The following is a 25,351-nucleotide window of genomic DNA, read 5'->3' on the forward strand; positions in this document are numbered from 1 at the left end:
TGACTTTAAAACTTTATGCGTGGAACCCATAAAACTCACTATTTAAAGAAAAAGTTGTATTTAAATTGTGCTTTTGTAAATAGAAAAAGTTAACGTTTGTCTGAGGAAGCCCTTGCTGAGTTTTAGAGAAATTGGGTAGTAAATTTACATCTCAATGCAGAGAGAGAGTGAGATAGAAAGAAAGAGAGAGAGAATTTGGGTGTGTTCAAGGAAGATTAAAAATAAATGCCAGGGTAACACAACAATGATAGAAATTTATAACAGGATTTTATTAGGAGACCAATTTTATTGACATACATAGCTTTTATTTTGGTCTGTTTTCCAACTGTACTCCAGGAAACACACTACACAGGCTCCCTTCTTAAGTGCTGGTGGGCCACTGCACATGCAGACAGACCACTTTAAGGGAAGAATCAGGGGAAAAGAGATGCAGATTCCAGAATTATGCCAACATACCAAAGCCTAAGTCAAAGGTCAAACCACACACGTGAAATCTCATCGCCTGTTTGGCCCTATTTTCAGTGTACTTTACTTTCTTTAATTTCTGCTCTAAAGCTTTTAAATGAACTTTCACTCTTGCTGTAAAACTTGCCTCAGTCTCTTCTTCTGCCTTATGACCCTTAGTTGAATTCTTTCTTCTGAAGAAACAAGAATTGAGACTGCTGCAGACATGTACAGATTTGCTGCCATTAATATACCTTAGTGCCATTCTACATGATAAAAAATATATATATTCATATATATGTATAAACATGTATGTATTCATAGAGACCTTGAATCTACATTCTTGTTGCACTTTATGTAAATAATTCAGGTATCAGACTAAAACTTATTTTGGAAATAAATTGGTCCCAAATGATTTCTATTTCATAAAATGGGAAACAGGAGGGGGAAAATTATTTTTCAGAGGAAAACAACAGAACAACAATTATTACATTTTATATTTGTTCATTCTTTTTTTGAATTTTGTTATTTACCTACAATTTTGACTGAATCCTAAATCTTTTCCTGTCCAGAAGTTTCATAACTAATGGTTTCAGATATTTCTTCAATTTTTCCTCCAAATTGGTGTATTATAAATTTGAACTGTGCTTTTCAATATTTTATCATTTTTTAAAATTACACGTTTAAGTTCTGGGATACATGTGCAGAACCTGCAGGTTTGTTACATAGGTATACACGTGCCATAGTGTTTTTCTGCAGCAATTAACCCATCATCTACATTAGGTATTTCCCCTAATGCTATTCCTCCCCTAGCCTCCCACCCCCCAACAGGCCCCAGTGTATGATGTTCCTCTCCCTGTGTCCATGTGTTCTCATATCCAACTCCCACTTATGACTGAGAACACGCAGTGTTTTGTTTCCTGTTCCTGTGTTAGTTTGCTGAGAATGGTGGTTTCCAGCTTCATCCATGTCCCTGCAAAGGACATGAACTCATCATTTATTATGGCTGCATGGAATTCCATGATGTATATGTACCACATTTTCTTTATGTAGTCTATCATTGATAGGCATTTGCGTTGGTTCCAAGTCTTTGCTATTGTGAATAGTGCCACAATAAACATGCGTGTGCATGTGTCTTTATAGTAGAATGATCTATAATCATTTGGGTATATACCCAGTAATGGGATTCCTGGGTCAAATGGTATTTCTTGTTCTAGATCCATGAGGAATCGCCACACTGTCTTCCACAATGGTTGAACTAATTTACACTCCCACCAACAGTGTAAAAGCATTCCTATTTCTCCACATCCTCTCCAGCATCTGTTGTTTCCTGACCTTTTAATGATCACCATTCTAACTGGCATGAGATGGTATTTCATTGTGGTTTTGATTTGCATGTCCCTAATTACCAGTGATAATGAGTTTTTTTTCATGTTTTTTGGTCACATAAATGTCTTCTTTTGAGAAGTGTCTGTTGATGTGCTTTGCCCACTGTTTGATGGGTTTTTTTTTTTTTTTTTTGTAAATTTGCTTAAGTTTCCTGTAGATTCTGGGTATTAGCCTTTTGTCAGATGGGTAGATTAAAACTTGCGAGCTGAAAGTAGAAGACTTATATAAACTTCTGGAGAAATCATAGTAACTTATATATAAATAACCTTTATGCCTGCTGATGAGTAGACTACACAAAATGTACACATGAACACTGGATTCAGACTGCAATTCAGAGAATTGTGTCAGATTGCCATTTCAATTGAAAGATGCTTCAGAAACTCTAGAAAAGCTAGCTATAGACTGCTGCAGACATTACAGGTGAACCAACATACAACTGAAAGGGTTAGAACGATGTTTGCCAAACACATTGCTCTAATTGAAGCAGCATTTGTGTGACTTTAATAAGGTTCCAGGATTATACTGTCCCTTTGTTGCTGTGACTTCCCTTTGCCCTTTTCTGATTTGTCTTCATCCCCTTTTCCATGGGACGTGACTTGTTAACAATGAGCCTCCCTAGTCATGTAGGATCAGATGAAACATACAGCCACAGGGGTCTTCTACAATGCTTTCTCTGAGAGCTTTTGAAGAATTGTGGGGCCAGGTGTGCTGGCACAGGCCTGCAATCCCAGCCCTTTGGGAGTCCAAGGCAGGAGGATCACTTGAAACCAGGAGTTTAAGACCAGCCTAAGCAACAGAGGCAGACCACATCCTTACTATACAAAATAAATCAAATTAGCCAGGTGCAGCGATGCATGCCTGTAGTCTCAGACACTTGGGAGGCTAAGGTGGGAGGAGCGCTTCAGCCCAGGAGTTCAAGGCTTCAGTGAGTACACTCTAGTCTGGGTGATAGGGCAAGATTGTGTCTCTTAAAAACAATACATAAAATTAAAAAAGAAAGAAAGAAGAGAAAAAGAGCGGGGTAAACAGGAAATCCAAAGATCTCAGGCATCTCTGGATGATTGTCTGAACAAATTATTTTTTTCCTTGCTTCAAAACCTTTCAAGATGTTTATTTCTTTGTAAAAGAAAGACATGCCATTTGTAACTTTAGATGAGTAATCAAAATCTAGCTCCTAAAACTCTCATTCTCTATTTTAACTCTGTTTTAAGTCTCATTCTGATAATACTTATTTTCTAAGGCACACAATAAAGACAAGATTAGATCTATTGTTTTTCTACCCACTCCATCTCTTCCTACCTGCCTTCTCTCCTTTAATCAAGTGTATACATACTAAGCCTCCAGAAACCTCTTCAGAGAGAACACAAGCCACAGCAGTTTTTTGAAACTCTTGTTTTTCCAGGTTGCTCCGTCAAGCTCTGGCTCAATAAAACTCAGTTGGTCAAGATTCTTGCCTCAGTCTTTCATCCTGGATAACCAGCATGAGTCCTGCAAAGCCCTTTAGTAATCTATTGCCTGCCTAGTTGATGTGTGCCTCGGTAAGTCATGTCTTCGTGAGTCAAACACTCTTCTTCCTTTTCTGCCTTTCCCAACCATACCACCCAGTGCTGAGTGCTCTGATCCGACCCCAGCTCCCAGGTTGTTTGTACTGGTCTAAGAAAGCAAGACCAGGGAGGGCAGGTTGAGAAGGAAGTAAGAGGCCAACAGCCGTGGGATGTGGCAAGTGGGGCTGTCGTTGCTCAAAGCTACACTCCCTGGGTGCATTTTATGAATTTTTCTGGATTTGGAATCTTTTCCCTGTGTGTCTATCTAGAAACTCACCTTCCTCCTACTTTCTTCTCATTACACTTTGTGTTTCTAGTGCACTTGTTTCTATCTAGAGAATGGCTATGCAAATTGTTGACAATAGAATAAAAAATGACTTTTTGTGAGACATGGAACCTGGTCTTTCTTTTTTCCTAAAAAGATTGAGGTTTCTAAAACCTTTTATGCAGGTCTGTGCAGTTGTGAGTATAGTGTTAGGGAACAGGTGCATAAGTGAAGGATGAGACAGAAAACAAAATGCTGGCTGTCAAATTCTGAAAGGAAATGGGACAAAAATCATTTTTGAAGGTGGATGTCATTCAGGAGACCTTGTAAATCTTAGAATGTCCTCTTACCAGATGAAGTGGAGGATGAGGTTAAATTATGGAGTTAGGTGACAGTGGGCGCATACTTCTCTGCCACAGTTTTTTTTTTTAATCTGTAAAAATTAGGATGGTGGTAATTAGGAATTTTTTGTCATGACTGTAGCTACATGAAAGCACTTAGGATGTGCCTGTTGCATAGTGAGTGCTGCGTTAGTGTGTGAGCTATTATAATTATGGGAATAGGCAAAAGTGCCACCCTGGCCATCCAGAGTGTGGAGGTACTTTCTAGTCAGGGTCCAGGCAGGCCAGCTGGAGATGAAGCTGGTTAGTGGGGAAACTTAACTTCCAGGAGTAGAAGAATTTAGGTGGAGTAAGTCATGCACAATATTCTGTAAACATTCCTTTACCCAACAGTAGGAATACTCAGAGTGGTGTGGCTTCCATGACAATCATTATCTCCTGGGAATCTAAGAATGTGTCCTAGAGTTGAAAGACTTTGATGTAAGCCAAACCCAGAAATAGGCTTCATGGCTGCCTTGCAGACAGCATTCATCTTGAGAAAGGAAAGCATTCCTCTTGCTAAAGGAATACCGTCTTCTGGCCCAGGCCATTATTTTTGTTTTTGTACTATCCTAAGTTTTAAAGTGTAAGGAGAAAGACTGAAGAATAAAATAATGAAGTGCATGTATGAAATAACAGGGTAGAATTGAGACTGGTATGTGTAAGTTAAGAGAAATCACGTATAAATTTTGTGTGAACAAAAGAAGGATTTCTTGTTGCAAACAGACCTCTCCATATAAATAACACCCATTGCCTGGAGTGGATAGCAGACTCCATCACAAGAACACACCATCAGAGTCATGAGAGAATGGATAGTGTGGCTTCTTTAATTGGCAGGTTAGACTGAGAAAGCTATTGAAGAGAAAGGGGTTGAAGGAGGAGATGGGTGAAGGCAAGAAAAATGGGATGGTGAAAGGAAAAGACTGAAAGGAATGTTTATCCAGGGCTCCTCAGGCACCAGGCTGTGTGACTAATGTCTTACACATGTTAATTAACTCTTCCACTGTCATTTTCTGACGCAGTAAGAGTCAGCCTTACACTGCAGATGAGGAAAGAGGCTGAGGGAGGTCAAAGGAGTGTCTGTCCTAGGGTCATCCAGCCACTTCATAGCAGAGCTAGTATGTTTCACTGTGGTTTGTGCAGACAGAAAAGTGAGACATGGAAAGAAGGCAAAACATATTTTTGTTGTGGGTGATGTTTATGAAAGTGACCTGTATGGGGCAGATTAGTGGCCTCTTAAAAGTGTCCACAGCCGGGTTGTGTGCAGTGGCTCACGCGTATAATCCCAGCACTTTGGGAGGCCGAGACGGGCAAATCAAGATGTCAGGAGTTCGAGAGCAGCCTGATCAATATGGTGAAACCCTGTTTCTACTGAAAATGCAAAAATTAGCTGGGCATGGCGGTGGATGCCTGTAATCCCAGCTACTTGGGAGGCTGAGGAAGGAGAATAATTTGAACCTGGGAGGTGGAAGTTGCAGTCAGCCGAAATCACCCCACTGCACTCCAGCCGGGACAGCATCAGTGAAACTCTGTCGCAAAAAATAAAATAAATAAATAAAATCCACATCCTAACTCTTGGACCACGTGCCTTTACTTTTCTTAGCAAAAACAATGTTCAATGGTGATGAAGTTGAGTATCTTGAGATGGAAAACTTATTTTGGATTATCTGGGTGGCTCCCAGTGTCATCATAAAGGTCCTTGTAAGTCAAAGAGAAAGGCAGGAGGGTCAGGGTGAGAATGATGCAGCCTCAGAGACTCCACTGGACATTGCTTGCTGTGAACATGTGTGACAAGACAAAATTACAACTAATTTAATTTTAGATGTAATTGGCTTTTACTTGTGTTTTATGAGTTGGGGCAGCTCTCCCTCTGTAGATACAGTGATAACTCCTCCTCGGCAATACAATTACAAAACAGTGGGTTTTGTCAAATGCGAATCAATAAACAAGGCCCTAGAAATAAATTGATTGGTTAATATCAGGGTACTTCAGGTCACTTTTTTTTTTTGGTAAAAGTTAAAGCAGAGGTGACTTCATTATTATGCTCACTCAGGTAGACTGGAATCATCTTTTTACAGAAAAATATGATCTGTTTTGAGAGCTATCTGCTTCCTTAAAATTTCCGTGGGAGTATACAACATTTATCATGTGTGGCTCTATTTTGGAGTGTCTGTATTCTCACTTAGGTGAGGATATGACCAAAACTTAAAGCATTAACATTGATCTCAATAACCGTAATTTTAGGCTTCCATCAATTCTTTTCTCTTTTTTCAATTTCCTTTGTCTTAAACATTTTTTTTAATATTTTATGTTCTAGGGTACATGTGCACAACGTGCAGGTTTGTTACATATGTATACATGTGCCATGTTAGTGTGCTGAACCCGTTAACTCGTCATTTACATTAGGTAATCTACTAATGCTATCCCTCCCCCCTCCCCACCACCCCACAACAGACCCCGGTGTGTTATATTCCCCTTCCTGTGTCCAAGTGTTCTCATTGTACAATTACCACCTGTGAGTGAGAACATACGGTGTTTGATTTTCTGTTCTTGTGACAGTTTGCTGAGAATGATGGTTTCCAGCTGCATCCATGTCCTCATGAAGGACATGAACTCATCCTTTATTATGGCTGCATAGTATTCCATGGTGTATATGTGCCACATTTTCTTAATCCAGTCTGTCATTGATGGACATTCGGGTTGGTTCCAAGTCTTTGTTATTGTGAATAGTGCCGCAATAAACGTCCGTGTGCATGTGTCTTTATAGCAGCATGATTTATAATCCTTTGGATATATACCCAGTAATGGGATGGCTGGGTCAAATGGTATTTCTAGTTCTAGATCCTCGAGGAATCGCCACACTGTCTTCCACAATGGTTGAACTAGTTTACAATCCCACCAACAGTGTAAAAGTGTTCCTATTTCTCCGCATCCTCCCCAGCACCTGTTGTTTCCTGACTTTTTTATGATCGCCATTCTAACTAGTGTGAGATGGTATCTCATTGTGGTTTTGATTTGCATTTCTCTGATGGCCAGCGATGATGAGCATTTTTTCATGTGTCTGTTGGCAGCATAAATGCCTTCTTTTGAGAAGTGTCTGTTCATATCTTTTGCCCACTTTTTGATGGGGTTGTTTGTCTTTTTCTTGTAAATTTGTTTGAGTTCCTTGTAGGTTCTGGATATTAGCCCTTTGTCAGATGAGTAGATTGCAAAAATGTTCTCCCATTCTGTAGGTTGCCTGTTCACTCTGATGGTAGTTTGTTTTGCTGTGCAGAAGCTCTTTAGTTTAATTAGATCCCATTTGTCAATTTTGGCTTTTGTTGCTCTTGCTTTTGGTTTTTTAGACATGTAGTCCTTGCCCATGCCTATGTCCTGAATGGTATTGCCTAGGTTTTCTTCTTGGGTTTTTATGGTTTTAGGTCTAACATTTATGTGTTTAATCCATCTTGAATTAATATTTGTGTAAGGTGTAAGGAAGTGATCCAGTTTCAGCTTTCTACTTATGGCTAGCCGGTTTTCCCAGCACCATTTATTAAATAGGAAATCCTTTCCCCATTTCTTGTTTTTATCAGGTTTGTCAAAGATCAGGTGGTTGTAGATTTGTGGTATTATTTCTGAGGACTCTGTTCTGTTCCATTGGTCTATATCTCTGTTTTGGTACCAGTATCATGCTGTTTTGGTTACTGTAGCATTGTAATACAGTTTGAAGTCAGGTAGCCTGATGCCTCCACCTCTGTTCTTTTGACTTAGGATAGTCTTGGCAATGCGGGCTTTTTTGTGGTTCCATATGAACTTTAAAGTAGTTTTCTCCAATTGTGTGAAGAAAGTAATTGGTAGCTAAATGGGGAACGCATTGAATCTCTAAATTACCTTGGGAAGTATGGGCATTTTCACAATATTGATTCTTCCTATCCGTGAGCATGGAATGTTCTTCCATTTGTTTGTTTCCACTTTTATTTCATTGAGCAGTCGTTTTTAGTTCTCCTTGAAGAGGTCCTTCACATCCCTTGTAAGTTGGATTTCCAGGTATTTTATTCTCTTTGAAGCAATTGTAAATGCCAGTTCATTCATGATTTCACCCTCTGTTTGTCTGTTACTGGTGTATAAGAATCCTTGTGATTTTTGCACATTGATTTTGTATCCTGAGACTCTGCTGAAGATGCTTATCAGCTTCAGTAGATTGTGGGCTGAGACGATGGGGTTTTCTAAATATACAATCATGTCATCTGCAAACAGGGACAATTTGACTTCCTCTTCTCCTAATTGAAAACCCTTTTTTTCTTTCTCTTGCCTGGTTGCCCTGACCAGAACTTCCAACAGTATGTTGAATAGGATTGGCGAGAGAGCGCATCCCTGTGTTGTTCCAGTTTTCAAGGGGAATGCTTCCAGTTTCTGCCCATTCAGTATGATATTGGCTGTGGGTTTGTCATAAATAGCTCTTATTACTTTGCGATACATTCCATCAATACCGAATTTATTGAGAGTTTTTAGCAAGAAGGGCTGTTGAATTTTGTCAAAGGCCTTTTCTGCATCTATTGAGATAATCATGTGGTTTTTGTCTTTGGGTCTGTTTACATGCTGGATTATATTTATTGATTTTCATCTGTTGAACCAGCCTTGCATCCCAGGGATGAAGCCCACTTGACCATGGTGGATAAGCTTTATGATGTGCTGTTCGATTCGGTTTGCCAGTATTTTATTGAAGATTTTTTCATCAGTGTTCGTAAGGGATATTGGTCTAAAATTCTCTTTTTTTCATTATGTCTCTGCCAGGCTTTGGTATCAGGATGATGTTGGCCTCATAAAATGAGTTAGGGGGGATTCCCTCTTTTTCTATTGATTGGAATAGTTTCAGACTGAATTTTACCAGCTCCTCCTCGTACCTCTGGTAGAATTCGGCTGTGAATCCGTCTGGTCCTGGACTTGTTTTGGTTGGTAGGCTATTAATTATTGCTTCAATTTCAGAGCCTGTTATTGGTCTATTGAGGGATTCAACTTCTTCCTGGTTTAGTCTTGGGAGAGTGTATGTGTCCAGGAATTTATCCATTTATTCCAGGTTTTCTAGTTTATTTTCGTAAAGGTGTTTATAGTATTCTGTGATGGTGGTTTGTATTTCTGTGGGGTCAATGGTGATATCCCATTTATCATTTTTTATTGTGTCTATTTGATTCTTCTCTCTTTTCTTCCTTATTAGTCTTGTTAGTGGTCTATCAATTTTGTTGATCTTTTCAAGAAACCAGGTCCTGGATTCTTTGATTTTTTGAAGGTTTTCTTTTGTGTCTGTATCTCCTTCAGTTCTGCTCAGATCTTAGTTATTTCTGGGCTTCTGCTAGCTTTTGAATGTGTTTGCTCTTGTTTCTCTAGTTCTTGTAATTGTGATGTGACATTAGGGTGTCAGTTTTGGAGCTTTTCTACTTTCTCTTGTGGGCATTTAGTGCTCTAAATTTCCCTCTACAAACTGCTTTACATGTGTCCCAGAGATTCTGGTATGTTGTGTCTTTGTTCTCATTGGTTTCAAAGAACATCTTTATTTCTGTCTTCATTTCGTTATGTACCCAGTAGTCATTCAGGAGCAGGTCATTCAGTTTCCATGTAGTTTTGTGGTTTTGAGTGAGTGTCTTCATCCTGAGTTCTAGTTTGATTGCACTGTGGTCTGTGAGACAGTTTGTTATAATTTCTGTTCTTGTACATTTGCTGAGGAGTGCTTTACTTCCAACTCTGTGGTCAATTTTGGAATAAGTGTGATGTGGTGCTGAGAAGAATGTATACGTTGTTGATTTGGAGTAGAGAGTTCTGTCGATATCTACTAGGTCCGCTTGGTGCAGAGTTTGAGTTCAATTCCTGGATATCCTTGTTAACTTTCTGTCTAGTTGATCTGTCTAGTGCTGACAGTGGGGCGTTAAAATCTCCCATTATTATTGTGTGGGAGTGTAAGTCTCTTTGTTCATCTCTAAGGACTTGCTTTATGCATCTGGGTGCTCCTGTATTGGGTGCATATATATTTAGGATAGTTAGCTCTTCCTGTTGAATTGATCCCTTTACCATTATGTAATGGCTTTCTTTGTCTCTTTTGATCTTTGATGGTTTAAAGTCTGTTTTATCAGAGACTAGGATTACAACTCTTGCTTTTTTTTTGTTCTCTATTTGCTTGGTAGATCTTCCTCCATCCCTTTATTTTGAGCCTATGTGTGTCTCTGTATGTCAGCTGGGTCTCCTGAATACAGCACGCTGATGGGTGTTGACTCTTTATCCAATTTGTCAGTCTTTGTCTTGTAATTGGAGCATTTAGTCCATTTACATTTAAGGTTAATATTGTTATGTGGGAACTTGATCCTTTCGTTACGATGTTAGCTGGTTGTTTTCCTTGTTAATTGATGCAGTTTCTTCCTAGCATTGATGGTCTTTACAATTTGCCATGTTTCTGGAGTGACTGGTACCAGTTGTTCCTTTCTATGTTTAGTGCTTCCTTCAGGATCTCTTGTAAGGCAGGCCTGTTGGTGACAAAATCTCTCAGCATTTGCTTGTCTGTAAAGGATTTTATTTCTCCTTCACTTATGAAGCTTAGTTTACCTGGATATGAAATTCTGGGATGAAAATTCTTTCCTTTAAGAATGTTGAATATTGGCCCCCACTCTCTTCTGGCTTGTAGAGTTTCTGCCGAGAGATCTGCTGTTAGTCTGATGGCTTCCCTTTGTGGGTAACCTGACCTTTCTCTCTGGCTACCCTTAAGATTTTTTCCTTCATTTCAACTTTGGTGAATCTGGCAATTATGTGTCTTGGAGTTGCTCTTCTCGAGGAGTATCTTTGTGGCATTCTCTGTATTTCCTGAATTTGAATGTTGGCCTGCCGTGCTACATTGGGGAAGTTCTCCTGGATAATATGCTGCAGAGTGTTTTCCAAGTTGTTCCATTCTCCTAGTCACTTTCAGGTACACTAATCAGATGTAGATTTGGACTTGTCACATAGTCCCAAATTTCCAGGAGGCTTTTTTCATTTCCTTTTACTCTTTTTTCTCTGAACTTCTCTTCTCGCTTCATTTCATTCATTTGATCTTCAATCACTGATATCTTTTCTTCCAGTTGATCGAGTTGGTTACTGAAGCTTGTGAATTTGTCACGTAGTTCTCCTCTCATGGTTTTCATTTCTATCAGGTCATTTAAGGACTTTTCTGTATTGGTTATTCTAGTTAGCCATTTGTCAAATCTCTTTTCAAGGTTTTTAATTTCTTTGCGCTGGGTTCGTACTTCCTCCTTTAGCTCTGGGAAATTTGATTGTCTGAAGCCTTCTTCTCTCAACTTGTGAAAGTTATTCTTTGTCCAGCTTTGTTCCATTGCTCTCAAGGAGTTGCGTTCCTTTGGAGGGGGAGGGCACTCTGGTTTTTAGAATTTTCACCTTTTCTGCACTGCTTTTTCCCAATCTTTGTGGTTTTATCTACCTTTGATCTTTGATGGTGACATAGAGATGGGGTTTTGGTGTGGATGTCCTTTCTGTTTGTTAGTTTTCCTTCTAACGGTCAGGACCCTCAGCTGCAGGTCTGTTAGAGTTTGCTTGAGGTCCACTCCAGACCCTGTTTGCCTGGGTATCAGCAACAGAAGCTGCAGAAGAGTGAATATTGCTGAACAGCCAATGTTGCTGTCTGATCGTTCCTCTGGAAGCTTCATCTCAGAGGTGTACCCGGCCCTGTGAGGTGTGGGGTATCAGTCTGCCCCTAGTGGGGATGTCTCCCAGTTAGGCTACTCAGGGTCCAGGGATCCACTTGAGCAGGCAGTCTGTCTGTTCTCAGATCCAAAAGTCTGTGCTGGGAGAACTACTCTCTTCAAAGCTGTCAGACAGGGACATTTGCATCGACAGAGGTTTCTGCTGCCTTTTGTTTGGCTATGCCCTGTCCCCAGAGGTGCAGTCTATGGAGGCAGGCAGGCCTCCTTGAGCTGCGGTGGGCTCTACCCAGTTCAAGTTTCCTGGCCACTTTGTTTACCTACTTAAACCTCAGCAATGGCAGGTGCCCCTCCGCCAGCCTCGCTGCTGCCTTGCAGTTAGATCTCAGACTGCTGTGCTAGCAATGAGGGAGGCTCTGTGGGTCAGCAATCCTCTGAGCATGGCCCAGGATATGATCTCCTGTTGTTCCATTTGCTAAGACCCTTGGTAAAATGTCGTACTAGGCTGGGAGTCAACTGATTTTCCAGGTGTTTTTCATGGTTTCCCTTGGCTAGGAAAGAGAATTCCCTTCCCCCTTACACTTCCTGGGTGAGGAGATGCCGCACCCTGCTTCCGCTCTCACTTGTTGGGCTGCACCCACTGTCCTGCGTCCACTGTCCAAGCTTATAGAGCTTCAGCAACAGAGCTGTTCTTGTTCTTAATGATTTCAGTGGAGAAAATTGCATTGGAAAAAGTAAAAGAATTCAGGGTCCAGTCCAGTCTACCAGTGGATTATAAATACTCAAAGATAATGAACAGTGGTTCAATTTGGTAACAGGTGTACTACAGTTTTTCTTTTTAACATAATTTTTATCTACATAGGCGTCTCTATTTTTACGAAAGATTATTCCAGTAGGATGAATTAGTTTGCAAAATACGTTGAGTCTCACCGAACTTGCCTAGATTTTTTACCTAAGTGCAGCAAGTGTAGCAATGGACCATAGACACCCCTTTTAAACTTTGCATTGCTAGAAGTTTTATAAAACTCTCAGATTAAACTTTCAAAAACCTTTTGAGACTAGGAAGCCAAATCAAAGCCATCTTCAGACTTTCCCTGCATTCCCTATGGGTTTATTCTATGTATATTGTCAAATAGAACATCCCAGTCAAAGCCTTGGTAACATAACCAATGTTTTTGAATGTGTCCTGTTATAAAGAGAGAAGATTCTTATTGAACTTGTGCAGATAACTTTATTGCTATAAGCATATGAATCCTCATGAATAGTTTCCCAATTTTGGGGTACTCATATTGGGAGTAAAAGCAAATGTTTCAATTTTTGTTCACAAAAGTATACTTTAGTAAATTGCTGTGAAGTGTAAAGAGCTTAAAAGAGAAAGTTCATAAATCTGGAGAAGAAAAGATTCAAAGAATCAGCACATTTTCAAATAAAAAATTATGAAAACGTTATTGTTTTGATTATTTAGTACAATAAAACTGAGGTTTTTTTCTTCTTTGTCATGAATTTCATGAAGGTATCAGCCTGTTCATTAAAATTTTGAAAGTTCTCAGAGAGTCCGGTGGTATGATCTTGAAGTTATCAGAAACTTGTATTCAAGAGTCATTGTCAGAGTCTTTTCCATATATCTCGTTGAAGAAAAAGCAATTTTGGACTGTAGCTGAATATAAATACTTTGAGGAAGAATTAAAGCAACTCTCTGGGAATGACAAAGATTTAAAATGACTATGGTGAAAAATCTAATGAGATTTTTATTCGGTTTATTATGGTAAAGACACAGCTCACATAGAAATCTAGTTACTTCTGTGGCATACGACACTATGACTGATAACATATTCGATTTCCAGAAATTTCATATAGTTTTTAGAATATTCATTTTTTTAAACTTTTTTATTTTTATTTTTTGAGATGGAGTCTTGCTCTGTCACCCAGGCTGGAGTGCTGTGGCATGATCTATGCTCACTGCAAGCTCCGCCTCCCAGGTTGATGCCATTCTCCTGCCTCAGCCTCCGGAGTAGCTGGACTACAGGTGCCTGCCACCACACCTGGCTAATTTTGTTTTCGGATTTTTAGTAGATTCGAGGTTTCGCCGTGTTAGCCAGAATGGTCTCGATCTCCTGACCTCATGATCTGCCCACCTCTGTCTCCCAAAGTGCCGGGATTACAGGCGTGAGCCACTGCGCCCAGGCTAGAATACTCATATTATTAAAATTCCCATAAATATTATTTAGAGAAGGTTTAGCATCACTTATCACTCATTTGAAAACACTTTGTATATATATTTTAACATATAAAATAAGGTGGCTTTTCCATTCAGCTTCTGTTTCCTAACTGGATTACTGAGTTCTTGATGTAACCCCTTAATAATTAGGGCCAAAAAAGTACAGTCTTATGTATGTTGAAAAAGGTCCTTAGGTCATTCCGGTACTTCTAGCTGAAAATCATTGATTTAGTTTTAAGTTCTACCTATTACAACAAGAGTTCTCCATCCTCGTTACATGTTAGAAGTGTCAGGGAAGACTTAAAAATTACCAGTGCCTGGGTCCCTCTCCAGACCTTTAAACTGGAACTCATGGGTGGGGCTTGAGCATCCACTTTTAAAAATGTTTTCCAGTGATTCCAATGTCTAGCTATATTTTCCATCAGATTTCTCTGATTTCTTGTGGCCTTCACTTTTTTTCTATTTTGGTATCATGATTATTTTCAGGTCTCATTTCCTGTCTTAGGCTTTATATCCCCTGGGGTAGCGACCTTGCCATCTTCATTTCTGTATCTTTTTTGAACACATGAATTGGCCATCAGGAAAAGGTCTCAAGCACACATAGGTTTTGTTCTGAGTCTCAGGTTCACAGGCTAATCCTAAAGTCTTTGTTCTCCACGAAGTCAGAGATTGGTTGTGATGAAGGGTGTGATTAAGTCTGTAGTACAGATGGTGGAGGAGAGTTCATCTTGTTTTCAGGCTTAGCATTGGGACTAAGAATTTTATGTCTATATGGGTGAAGGAGCAGGGATGTGTAGGAAGACAGTTCTGATTAAGATGGAGGAATTATACTAGGAAGTAGAGGTAAAGGAAGTGAGAAGGATTAGCAAATAGAAGAAATGTGAACTTACAAAGAGGCTAGAGTAGACCCTTGGAGATTCTTGTTTAAGTGAATTAACTAGATTTTAGAAAGGTTATGAGGCAGTCATATGCAAGGAAGGTTTCAAAGTCTGGAGACAAGAAGTCAAGCAACACTTTGAGAAGTGGTTGGTCTTTATGGGAATGGAGAGAATTACACTATTGAGAGATGTGAAAAATAATGAAGAGGGTTTCACAATGTGAAATTGTGTTTCTCGTTTGAATCTGAGAAACAAATGAGCAGAGGCTGGAGATAATTATGTCTAAAAGATAGTGGGGTACAGGGAGCATAAAGGTCAGGGAGAAAGGGAACTGCAGGAATTAGTGCTGAGAAACAGGAGTTTGGTGGAGGAAGGAGATCCAGTCCCAGATACAGGCAAATAAGTATTTTCCCTTTCCCAAGCATGGCAGTCAGCCCTGCAGGAAACAGGACAAGAGAAAAGGCCATCATACCTGCCAGTCTTCCTGAAATACAGAAATGACATCATGGTTGTTGTTTCGGAATAACCCAAGATAGATATCCTCTTCCTAAAGTAGCTGTCATGGAAAGAAAGAAAACAAGGAATGGAGGTGATGTTATTTTACTGGGGGAAGCCTCAGGAACAAGCACGTAACACGAGGTACTCTATAATTGTTTCTTCAAATAATATATTATTTCTGTTGTAAAGTTGATGGGAGATGGTTATATTCTTGCAGATTTTTTCCCCTCTCACCATGTTTCTAAGTTGGTGATCAGTCCTCTGTCAATTCTCAACAGCACACGATATTTCAGAAGGGTTTCAGATGGGAGAAAGGCTGATTGCTATTTTCTATGTCGTTAGAACTTTCCACTTTCCCACCTTTTCATGGTTGCATCTTTTTCTCAGTGTCTCTGTGGTGGTAGCCATGAATGAGACCCTGCCGGGTCTTCATGGCAGGGACATGATTGACAGAAGGCCCAGGTCAGTGCATTTCAAATTCACCAAGTCCTTTGCACAGAAAGCTTCCTTCCCACAGGCTCCCAGCAAGGGTGTGAAAGCAAGCCTAGTTCTCTGAGGCTCTGTTTAACTTTAATGGGAAACTGGTTGGAGGACTCCCCATCAGCCATGCAATAACTCTCTTAGAACTCTATTAATACCTAAAACTTCTTTCTCTTTCTTTTTCACAGGAGTCTGCTTTGCATAGTGGTCTGTGAGTTCTCCCATACTACCTTCATGCCTGCCCTACATTCCCTCAGAGGTGTCTTCCCTGATAAATTATCTTATATGTCTAATCCCATCCTGGATGCATCTCAGTTGGTAAAAACTAACATACCAGGTTTGATTCTTTGCACTTAGTTTGTTTGCTTTCTCTCTCACAAGTAGTCAGGAACCATGTCCTAGTGTTTTATGTGTTACCTCTTTTTCTACATGTATATGGAAACAGGTACTGTTGAGGGGCACGTCCTATGTGCCAGGCCCTTTGTTAAATGCTTTACCTGTACTTCATTTAATTCACACAGTAACCCTATCAAGTAGATAGTATTTCCATTTTGCCGATGAAAAGACAGAAGCTTAGAGTAGTGTAAAATCTTTCCTCGTGTCGTATGGCTAGAAATAGGTGGATCTGAGATTTGATGCTGGGACTATTTGACCTCAAGGCTAATGATGATTGTAGTAATATAGCAGCTGACATTGGTTCGCCTGTGTGTGGCATCTTGTTTCATTGACTGCAATAAACCTTTAAAAGAATGGTATGAAGCAAGCTCCCTCATGCTTCAGCATTTGAAAGAAGAACAAACTAAACCCAAGCACAGTGAATGAAGGAAACAATAAGGATTAGAGTGGATAAAAATAAAATGGAGAATGGAAAAAGACTAGAGTAAATTAATGAAACCAAAAGTTGATTCTTCAAGTTAAAATCAACAAAATTGACGACCATTAAGTAGACTGACTAAGAAAAAAGAGAGATTAAAATTACTAAAATGAGAAATGAAAATGGAGTCTGAATATGACGGGTCATAGTTTAATCCTAGCACTTTGGGAGGTCGCAATGGGAGGATTTCTTGAGGCCAGGTGTTTGAACCAGCATAGGTAACCTGGGGAGACCCAGTCTCTACAAAAAAAGAACCAAAAATCAATTAACTGGGCATATTGGCATGCATCTGTATTCCTAGTATCTTGGGAGGCTGAAGAAGGAGAATTGCTTGAGCCCAGAAGGTTGAGGCTGTGGTAAGCCATAATCACACCACTGTATTTCAGCCTGGGCTAGCCTACAGAGTGAGAGCCTGTCTCTCTCTCTTAAAGAAAGAAAGAAAGAAAGAAAGAAAGAAAGAAAGAAAGAAAGAAAAAAGAAATGAAGTGATTACTAACAATTCTAATAAAATGATTATGAAATTGCTGGAAATAATTGTATGCCAATAAATTGGATAACCTAGGTGAAATAGACAAATTCCTAGAAAAACACAAAAATATGAATAGAGCTATAATCAGTAATAAGATTGAATCAATGAAAGCATTTGATGAAATTCAATGTTTTTTCACAGTAACAACATTCTAACTAAGAATGGAAGGAGGCCGGGTGCGGTGGCTAACGCCTGTAATCCCAGCACTTTGGGAGGCCGAGGCGGGCGGATCACGAGGTCAGGAGATCGAGACCATCCTGGCTAACACGGTGAAACCCCGTCTCTACTTTAAAAATACAAAAAACTAGCCGGGCGAGGTGGCGGCGCCTGTAGTCCCAGCTACTAGGGAGGCTGAGGCAGGAGAATGGCGTGAACCCGGGAGGCGGAGCTTGCAGTGAGCTGAGATCTGGCCACTGCGCTCCAGCCTGGGCGACAGAGCGAGACTCCGTCTCAAAAAAAAAAAAAAAAAAAAAAAAAAAGAATGGAAGCTAAACCACCTCAGCATAAAGCCAATATGTGAGAAACCCAATACTAACATCATACTCAATGGAGAAAGACTGAAAGTTTTCCCTGTATGAGCAGGCACAAGACAAGGATGCTGCTTTTGACACTTCTATTCAATGTAGTATTGAAAAATCGAGTCAGAAAAATTAGGCGAGAATTTTAAAAAAGACATTCAAATTGGAAGAAAGAAGTAAAATTATTTCTGTTCGCAGATAACTTGAACTTACATGTAGAAAATCCTAAAGGTGGAACAAAGTTATTAGAATTAATAAATGAATTCAGTAATGTTGCACAATACAAAATCATCATTCAAACATCAGTCGTATTTCAATACACTAACCATGAACAATCTGAAGGGAAATTAAGAAAATATTTTTAATTTGTATTAATATCAAAAAGAATAAAATATTTTAGGAATAAGTTTAACCAAAGAGGAGAAATGATTATACCTGAAATCCATAAAATATTGCTTAATGATGACGTCAATAAATTGAAAAACATTTTGTTTTCATGATTTAGAAGACTCAATATTGTTAGGAGGACAATGCTACCCAAAGTGAGCTCCAGATTCAATACACTTCCTATCAGAATCTCAGTGACAGTTTTGCAGAAAAAGAAAAATCTGTACTAAAATTTATATTGAATCTCATGACTCTAAATAGACTAACAACTTTGAAGAGGAAAAATGAAGGTGGAGGACTCACTCTTCCTGATGTCAGCATTTACTACAAAGCCCCAGTAACCAATATAGTGTGGTACTGGCATAAAGGCGGACATAGAAATTAATGAAATTGAAGAGAGAGCCCAGAAAGAAATACTTGCATATATGACCAAATGATTTTCATCGAGTGTGCGTAGATCGTTCAATGGGGAAAGGACAGTATTCTCACCAAATGACATTGGGAAAGCTGGATATCCAAGGGCAAGAATGAGTGGAACCTTTACCTAACACCATATAGAAAAATTAACCCACAATAGATCAACGATCTAAATGTAAGAGCAAAAACTATACCACTCCTAGAAGAAAAGGTAGAAGAAAATCTTTATGATATTGGATTTCACAATGATTCCTTGGTTGTAACAACAAAAGAATAGGCAACAAATAAAATGGATAAATTGGACTTCATAAAAATCAAAACCTTTTATATATCTAAGAACATTATCAAGAAAGTAAAAAAGGAACACATGAAATGAGAAAAATATTTGCAAATTATATGTGTGATACCTAATTAATTTCTAGAATACATGAAAAACCAGAAGTCAACAACAGCAAACATCCAAAAACCCAATTAAAAAATGAACAAAGGATTACAACGGAGTTTTCACCAGGGAAGATATACAAATATCCCATAAGTCCACGCAAAGTTCCTCAGCGTCACGAATACTTAGAGATATGCAAATCAAAACCACAATGTGACACCATCTCACACACTTTAGGATGGCTTTGATAAAGAATAATAATAACAGCAACATAAAAACAAGTGTTTTCAAATAGATGGAAAAATTGGAGCTCTAGTGCATTGCTGATGGGAATGGGAAATGTTACAGCCACTGTAAAAAGTGGTGTGGCTGTTTCTCAAAAAATGTAAACAATAAATTACCATTTGATCCAGCAATTCCACTTCTAGACATACTCCCTATAGAATTAAAAGAAATTTGAACAAATGTTTGCACATTGATGTTCAGAGAAGCATTACTCACAATAGCAAAAAAAAGGAAACAACGGAAAGTCCATTGAAAGATAAGTGGGTAGGCAAATGAGGTATATCTATACATCAAAATGTTATTCAACCTTAACAAGGAATAAAATTCCAATACATCGTGCAAAATGGATGAACCTTGAAGACATTATGCTAACTGAAATAAGCCAGTCACAAAAGGATAATTATTTTATAATTCCATTTATAAAAGATATAATAGCCAGTTACATAGAGACAGAAAGTAGAATGGTGGGTGCTAAGACTTAGGGGGAAAAGGAGTGAGAGTTACTGTTTATTGGGTACAGAGGTTTAATATGGTAAAAGGAAAAAGTTCTGGAAATGGATAGTGTGATGGTTACACAACACTAAATTGCACACTTAGAAATAGTTAATGATAAGTCTTATAATAGATATATATAAGTGTCCTGGTAGTCTTACACTCTATAAATATACACTTTCTGGCATTGCCCCTTTCCTGCCATGCAGACCCCCAGAGGTGAATCTCCCTATTTCTCCAAGTGTGCATCACTCATTGTCCTCTGTGCTGTGTCCCACGTGCTGTGCCCACAGCCTTATATGGCTGGTGACTTCAGAGCCAGGATACAACTCCAGAGTCTGCCCCGAGGCTCCCTCTCTTCTTATTTCCCTGCAGCCTAGGCTTCATTTCAACCGGCAGCTCAATTTAGCCAAATTCAGGACAGGCCATCAGGGGTCTTTCTCCATACATGCTGTTCCCACCCCAGTGGGACCCACCCCAGTGGAGTCAGGAAGGGCCAGTCACTGGAGAAGCCTGGAGCAGAGGATGCAGCAATGTGAGCTGCTCCTCTCTCATCCAAGGGGCTTCCTCCTCTCATTTGGGGGAAAAATGTGAGCTTGTTTCAAAGCCTCAGATGTTCTTTGTAGCACATGGAGTAAGTAAAAGAAAACAAAGATGTGGCAGAAAGGGATGTGTTGGAGACAGCGAGAAGCAACTTGATCTTGAGGACTCTCCTTCTTGTCCCTCTATGAAGCCTCTTCCACCACATAGGGCTCAGGACTGACAAAGCCCCCTCCCTACCCTTCTCAGACTGGACACAAGGTCAGCCATGAGAAAACAGAGAAACAAGAAGAAGAGAGTCTGTAGAGACAAATTGAGAGGGTTCAGGAGGAGAATTTAGGATTTGCTTCTGCCCATGGGACACAGGCTGGGAATAAAAATGTTTTCCTGACTCTTCTCTGAAAGCCAGATAGACTCCACCTAAAACCCTATTGCCAATGATGCAGGGATCCACTTACCAGAGACTATGACCATCTTGAAAGTGGAACATTCCCTGCCAGTGGCTGAGTTACGAGCAGAGCAACCATAGATCCCGTTATGCTTTGTACTAATTTGGGGGATAAAGAGCTCTTGTCCTGATTGCACAAACTTCCCATTAATCGTCCAAGAATACTCTGCCGGTGGGTTAGAGTTCGCGAAGCAGGACAAGTAGAGGTTATCTCCTGAACGGTAATCCGTGAATGAAGGGAAAATCCTGGGGAAGTCTGGACCATCTGGAGTAAAGAGAATAAAACCACAGGTGCTGTCGTCCAAGGGAAGGGGATGCGCCTGGTCTCTCAAAGGGACACAGTGTTCCTCTGAGCCAAGACACACCCTCAAGGCCCAGCCAAACCCCTTCTGTCTTCACTGAACAGAGGCCTGATGTATTCACGTGTTTCTCCCATCACAGGCTGTAGACCCCAAGTCTCCCATGACAAGAGCAGCCCCTCCCTTTATATTCTTGCTTAAGGCTGTGCCTAGCCAAGTTTTCCCAGGGCAGGGAGTCATGGCCAGCCCTGGTGTCCAGAAATAAAAGTGTCTGTATTTGAACCTGAGAGAGACTGAGATGCCTGGCCTCTGGTGGCTTGGATTTTTGCTGGTGGCCTGGTCCACAGAGGAACCAGATAAAAAGGACATCCAGGATGACTGGGTCACTGCAGATGCTACCAACTCGGTCCCGTATTTCACATTCATAGGGTCCTGTGTCATTTCTTGTGACATTGGCTAGAATGAGGATCCTGTTTTTACCGGGTTGCTTTAGCCTGGGACTGACTGGGAGGCTCTGACCATTTACCCACCACACGTAGGTGTAGCCCTGAGTCTTAGGTACACAAGTTAAGGATACATCATTCTTGTTCTCCATGGGGGTGAAATTGTTGCTGGTGATGTAGGGCTTGGGCAACTCCGCTGGGTGGATAACAGAGAGAAGATTGTCCTGTGTGGCACCTTTGATTCCTCCACAGACATCCTTCAATCAGAGTTGGCATCTCCCACCTCTCAGCCCACCCGAGTCCTTGAAAGTCAATAGCTGGTGCGTGTGTCACAAGACAGATGTATGATGATCTAAGGGCTCAAAGACTATGAGGCTGCCTGCTCTGTCTTAGGGAAGCACAGACTTTCTGAAGTGTGAATTTAGCAGCAGTGTTGGGTCATGGACAAACATGTCAGTGGGAGTCACAGGTCCTGGTACACCTCCCAGTCCCTCTCTAATCCACTGACTGGCTGGCTCACCTTGGATTCCTTACCTGGAATGTGCAACTGCTGGGTCCCTTCCAAATTCCATCCTACTTTGCCCCCCTAGATGTGATTTCTCTGCAGCTTCCATTTCCAAGGACATTCTAGAGATGAGTAATAACGGGACTTCCCATTGTCCTGAAACCCTAAGATACTGAACAGCCTGGCCTGGGACTGGATGTTTCAGCAGAAATAAGACTGGGGAGACCAGAGTCAAACCTGGAGGTCAGTTCAGTCCTGAGGCAGTGGAGGTACAAGGTGGGGTAATTTTTTGCAGGTGTTTCATGATGACTTACTTGAGCCAGTGACCTTCAAAAATAGAACAGAGTGTAAGGAATGATCTAGAAAGAGTGAAGGGGACAGGCAAAAGCTGGTCTTTTTGGAGCAGAAACATATTCCCTGTCCTGGGTTATTTATTTCCTTCTCCCTCTGCAGAGGGCAGGTGGTTCTTCCTTGATAGCCAGATAGACTTCACTGGAAAACATATGGCCAATGCTCCCTGGATCCACTTACCAGGAACTATGATGTTCTTAATGATGAGATTTGTTCCATCAGTAGCTGAGTTATGGATGAAACAGACATAGGCCATTCTATATGTTTTAGTGATTTGGGGGATAAAGAACACTTTTGCTGATTGCTGGAACTTCCCATCAATCAGCCAAGATTGCTCTGCCAGTGGGTGAGAGTCTGTGAGGCAGGAGAGCTTGGGGACTTCCACTGGATAGTAATAGGTGTATGAAGAAGAAATGGTGGGGGTATCTAGGCCATCTTGAGCAGAAAATAAAGTCACAGCTGATGTTGTCAGAGGGAAGGGAAAATCCTGGCCTGTGGAGGAGCCACGGTGACCCTGTGAACTAGGTCACTACACTGATGTCCCAGCCAAATCCCTGCTGTGTTCACTGATCTGGAGCTTGAGACATTACCTGTTTCTCCCATATAACCTGTGGACCCTGAATCTCCCATGACAGGAGCAGCCTCTTCTCTCCCATTGTCGATCAAGCCTAAGCCTACTCTTAGTCATCATGGCCAGCTTTGATGTCTAGGTTTAAAGGTCTCTGTTCTTGGACCTGAGAGGGAGTGAGAGGCCTGGCCTCTGGCCATGTGTATTTGGGATGGCAGCCTGGCTCACAGAGGAACAGAAGATACTCACAGAGGAGATTCAGGGTGACTGGGTCACTGCGGCTGGAACTCACTGGGTTCTTCATTTCACATTCATAGGGTCCTGCAGTATCTTTTGTGACACCAAATAGAACGAGGGTCCTGTTGTTTCCAGACAGCTGCCACTTGCGACTGATAGGGAGGCTCTGACCGTTTATCCACCACAGGTAGCTTACATCCTGAGTGTCAGGATCACAGGATAAGATCACAGTCTCCACGGCCTCTCTGGGGTTTAAGTTGCTGCTGGAGATGTAGGGCTTGGGAGTCTCCACTGTGCAGATAACAGAGAGAAGATTGCCCTGTGTGGCACCTTTGATTCCTCCAAAGACATTTTTCAATCAGAGATGGTCTTTCCCACCTCTCAGCCCACTCAAGTCCTAAAAAGCCCATGGCAGATGTGTGTGTTACAAGACAGATGCATGGCTATCTGAGGGTTCAGAGATTGTGAGGCTGCCTTCTGTATGTGGAAGAAGCACAGACTTTCTCAAGTGTGAATTGAGTAGCAGCATTGAGTCATGGAAAAACATGGGACCAGCAGTCACAGCCCCAGGTGCCTCTCTAAGCCCCTCCCTCTCCAACTGCCTGCCTGGCCCACCTTGCGGTCCTTACCTGGAGCATGCATTGCTGGAATCTTCTTAGTTTCAGTCTTACTTTGCCCCCAAGGTATGTTTTCTCTGCAACTTCCCTTTCCAAGGGGATCTTAGAGATGAATGATGAAAGTTCCCATTGTCCTTAAACCCTTTGAGTACTGGGAAGCCTGGCCTGGGACTGGGTACTTGAGCAGAAATAACACAGGGGAGACCAGAGTCAAGCCTGGAGGTCAGTTCAGTCACCAGGCAATGGAGCCACAAGGTGGGGCGGTTTTCCCAGCTGTCTCATAATAAGTGACTTGAGCCAGTGACCACTAAAGATAGAGCAGAGTCCAAGGAATAACCTACAAAGAGTGAAGGGGACAGGCAAGAGCTGAGAGCTTTGGACCAAGACCATGTTCGCTGTTCTGCATCCATGATATTCCCTTCCCCCTGTAGAGGGCAGGTGAGGACCATGTATATCTTTCTAGAAATACATGTAGATGTTTGCAAAAACAGAACTGAATGGTAGAAAGGGCGGACATGAACTGATGACAGAAGTCTGGCCCTCATGGACCATATGTGTTTGCTGGCTATTAGAGCAATATGTGGGAAGAAGTCTTGCAGATACTTTCTCTCATTAGACATTCTACTCTCTAATTCTAGGAGTTAGACTACTCTATGTAGCTTATCTCAGTGGATTCCAGAGTGAATCATAGAGTAGAATAGTAGTTTCCAGGAGCTGTGGTCGGGGGAATAGGGCATTGTTCCATGGCTGTGCTGTTCAGTTATACAGGATGAGGAGGTTCTAGAGATCTCCTGTACAGTTTTATGCCTATAGTTCATACAGATAAAGTGTTCCTTATGCAGAAAGCTTAAAACCAAGGTTTTTGGATTCTAACTTTTTTATTTATTTTGGAATATTTATGGTAGATGTACTGGGTTAGCATCCCAAATGTGAAAAATTTTAAATCCAAAATGCTCCTGTGAGCACTTCTTTTTAGCATCACATCAGTGGTCAGAAGTGTTGGATTCTGGAGCATTTCAGATTTTGGATTTCTGGATTTGGGATGTTCAATTTGTAGTACTGTAATTTTCCCATAAAAAGTTGTCAAGAGTTTAGACCTCATGTTATGTTGTGACTCTAGTAACGAAACAAAAAAAGATTTGGAGGAAACATTAAAATGTTGTCATAAGTGGAAATTTTTACTGATGGTCCAAACATCTGAGATGGATTGCTATTAGTAATATTTATCTTGATACCAAATTAAGGTTTAGGTATGGGGTGAATTCCAACAGGATCACATTATGCTCAAAGAAAGATGCCAAAAGTGATTTGAAATTAGCAACTCCTTAAGTAGAGAGAGTCCCGTTAAAGGGACAGAACTGGTCAGTGTGTCAATTACATAAAGGGAGGAATGATGCCGAATTAAAAGAAGTGATATGTGTTATGTTAGTAAATATAGTAAGAAATCCCTGTTTCTAATTTCTGTGCAGAGTTAGGAAAAATGGGGAAGAGCCCAAAACAGGTATGTGAAATGCTTTCTTCGTTTTCTCTTAACCTCAGGAAATACAACTAGAGTTTAAGTTTGTGTGAATCAGGAAGAGTCTAAGTGAGATGCCAGTGGCTCATGTGTCCCCCACACAAAGAACCCCAACTTATGAAAATGGCATCATCAGGAGGAAACAATCGTATGTGGCACAGGCTGTAAAACCATCAGATAGCACGCCCTGGC

At 40.8% G+C, this 25,351-nt stretch overlaps 1 protein-coding gene across 1 annotated transcript in view; it reads right to left on the reverse strand.

The window, feature by feature from the left end:
• Window positions 1–25,351, reverse strand: part of LOC105466411 (pregnancy-specific beta-1-glycoprotein 2-like) — a 68,698-nt gene that overhangs the window by 38,062 nt on the left and 5,285 nt on the right. The window contains exon 3 of the mRNA XM_071086199.1: window positions 20,634–20,888. Coding sequence (XP_070942300.1) covers window positions 20,634–20,888 — 255 coding nt within the window. The remainder of the gene's footprint in view (window positions 1–20,633; window positions 20,889–25,351) is intronic.

This window comes from Macaca nemestrina, chromosome 20 (assembly GCF_043159975.1).
Source record: "Macaca nemestrina isolate mMacNem1 chromosome 20, mMacNem.hap1, whole genome shotgun sequence".
NCBI classification, from domain to species: domain Eukaryota; kingdom Metazoa; phylum Chordata; class Mammalia; order Primates; family Cercopithecidae; genus Macaca; species Macaca nemestrina.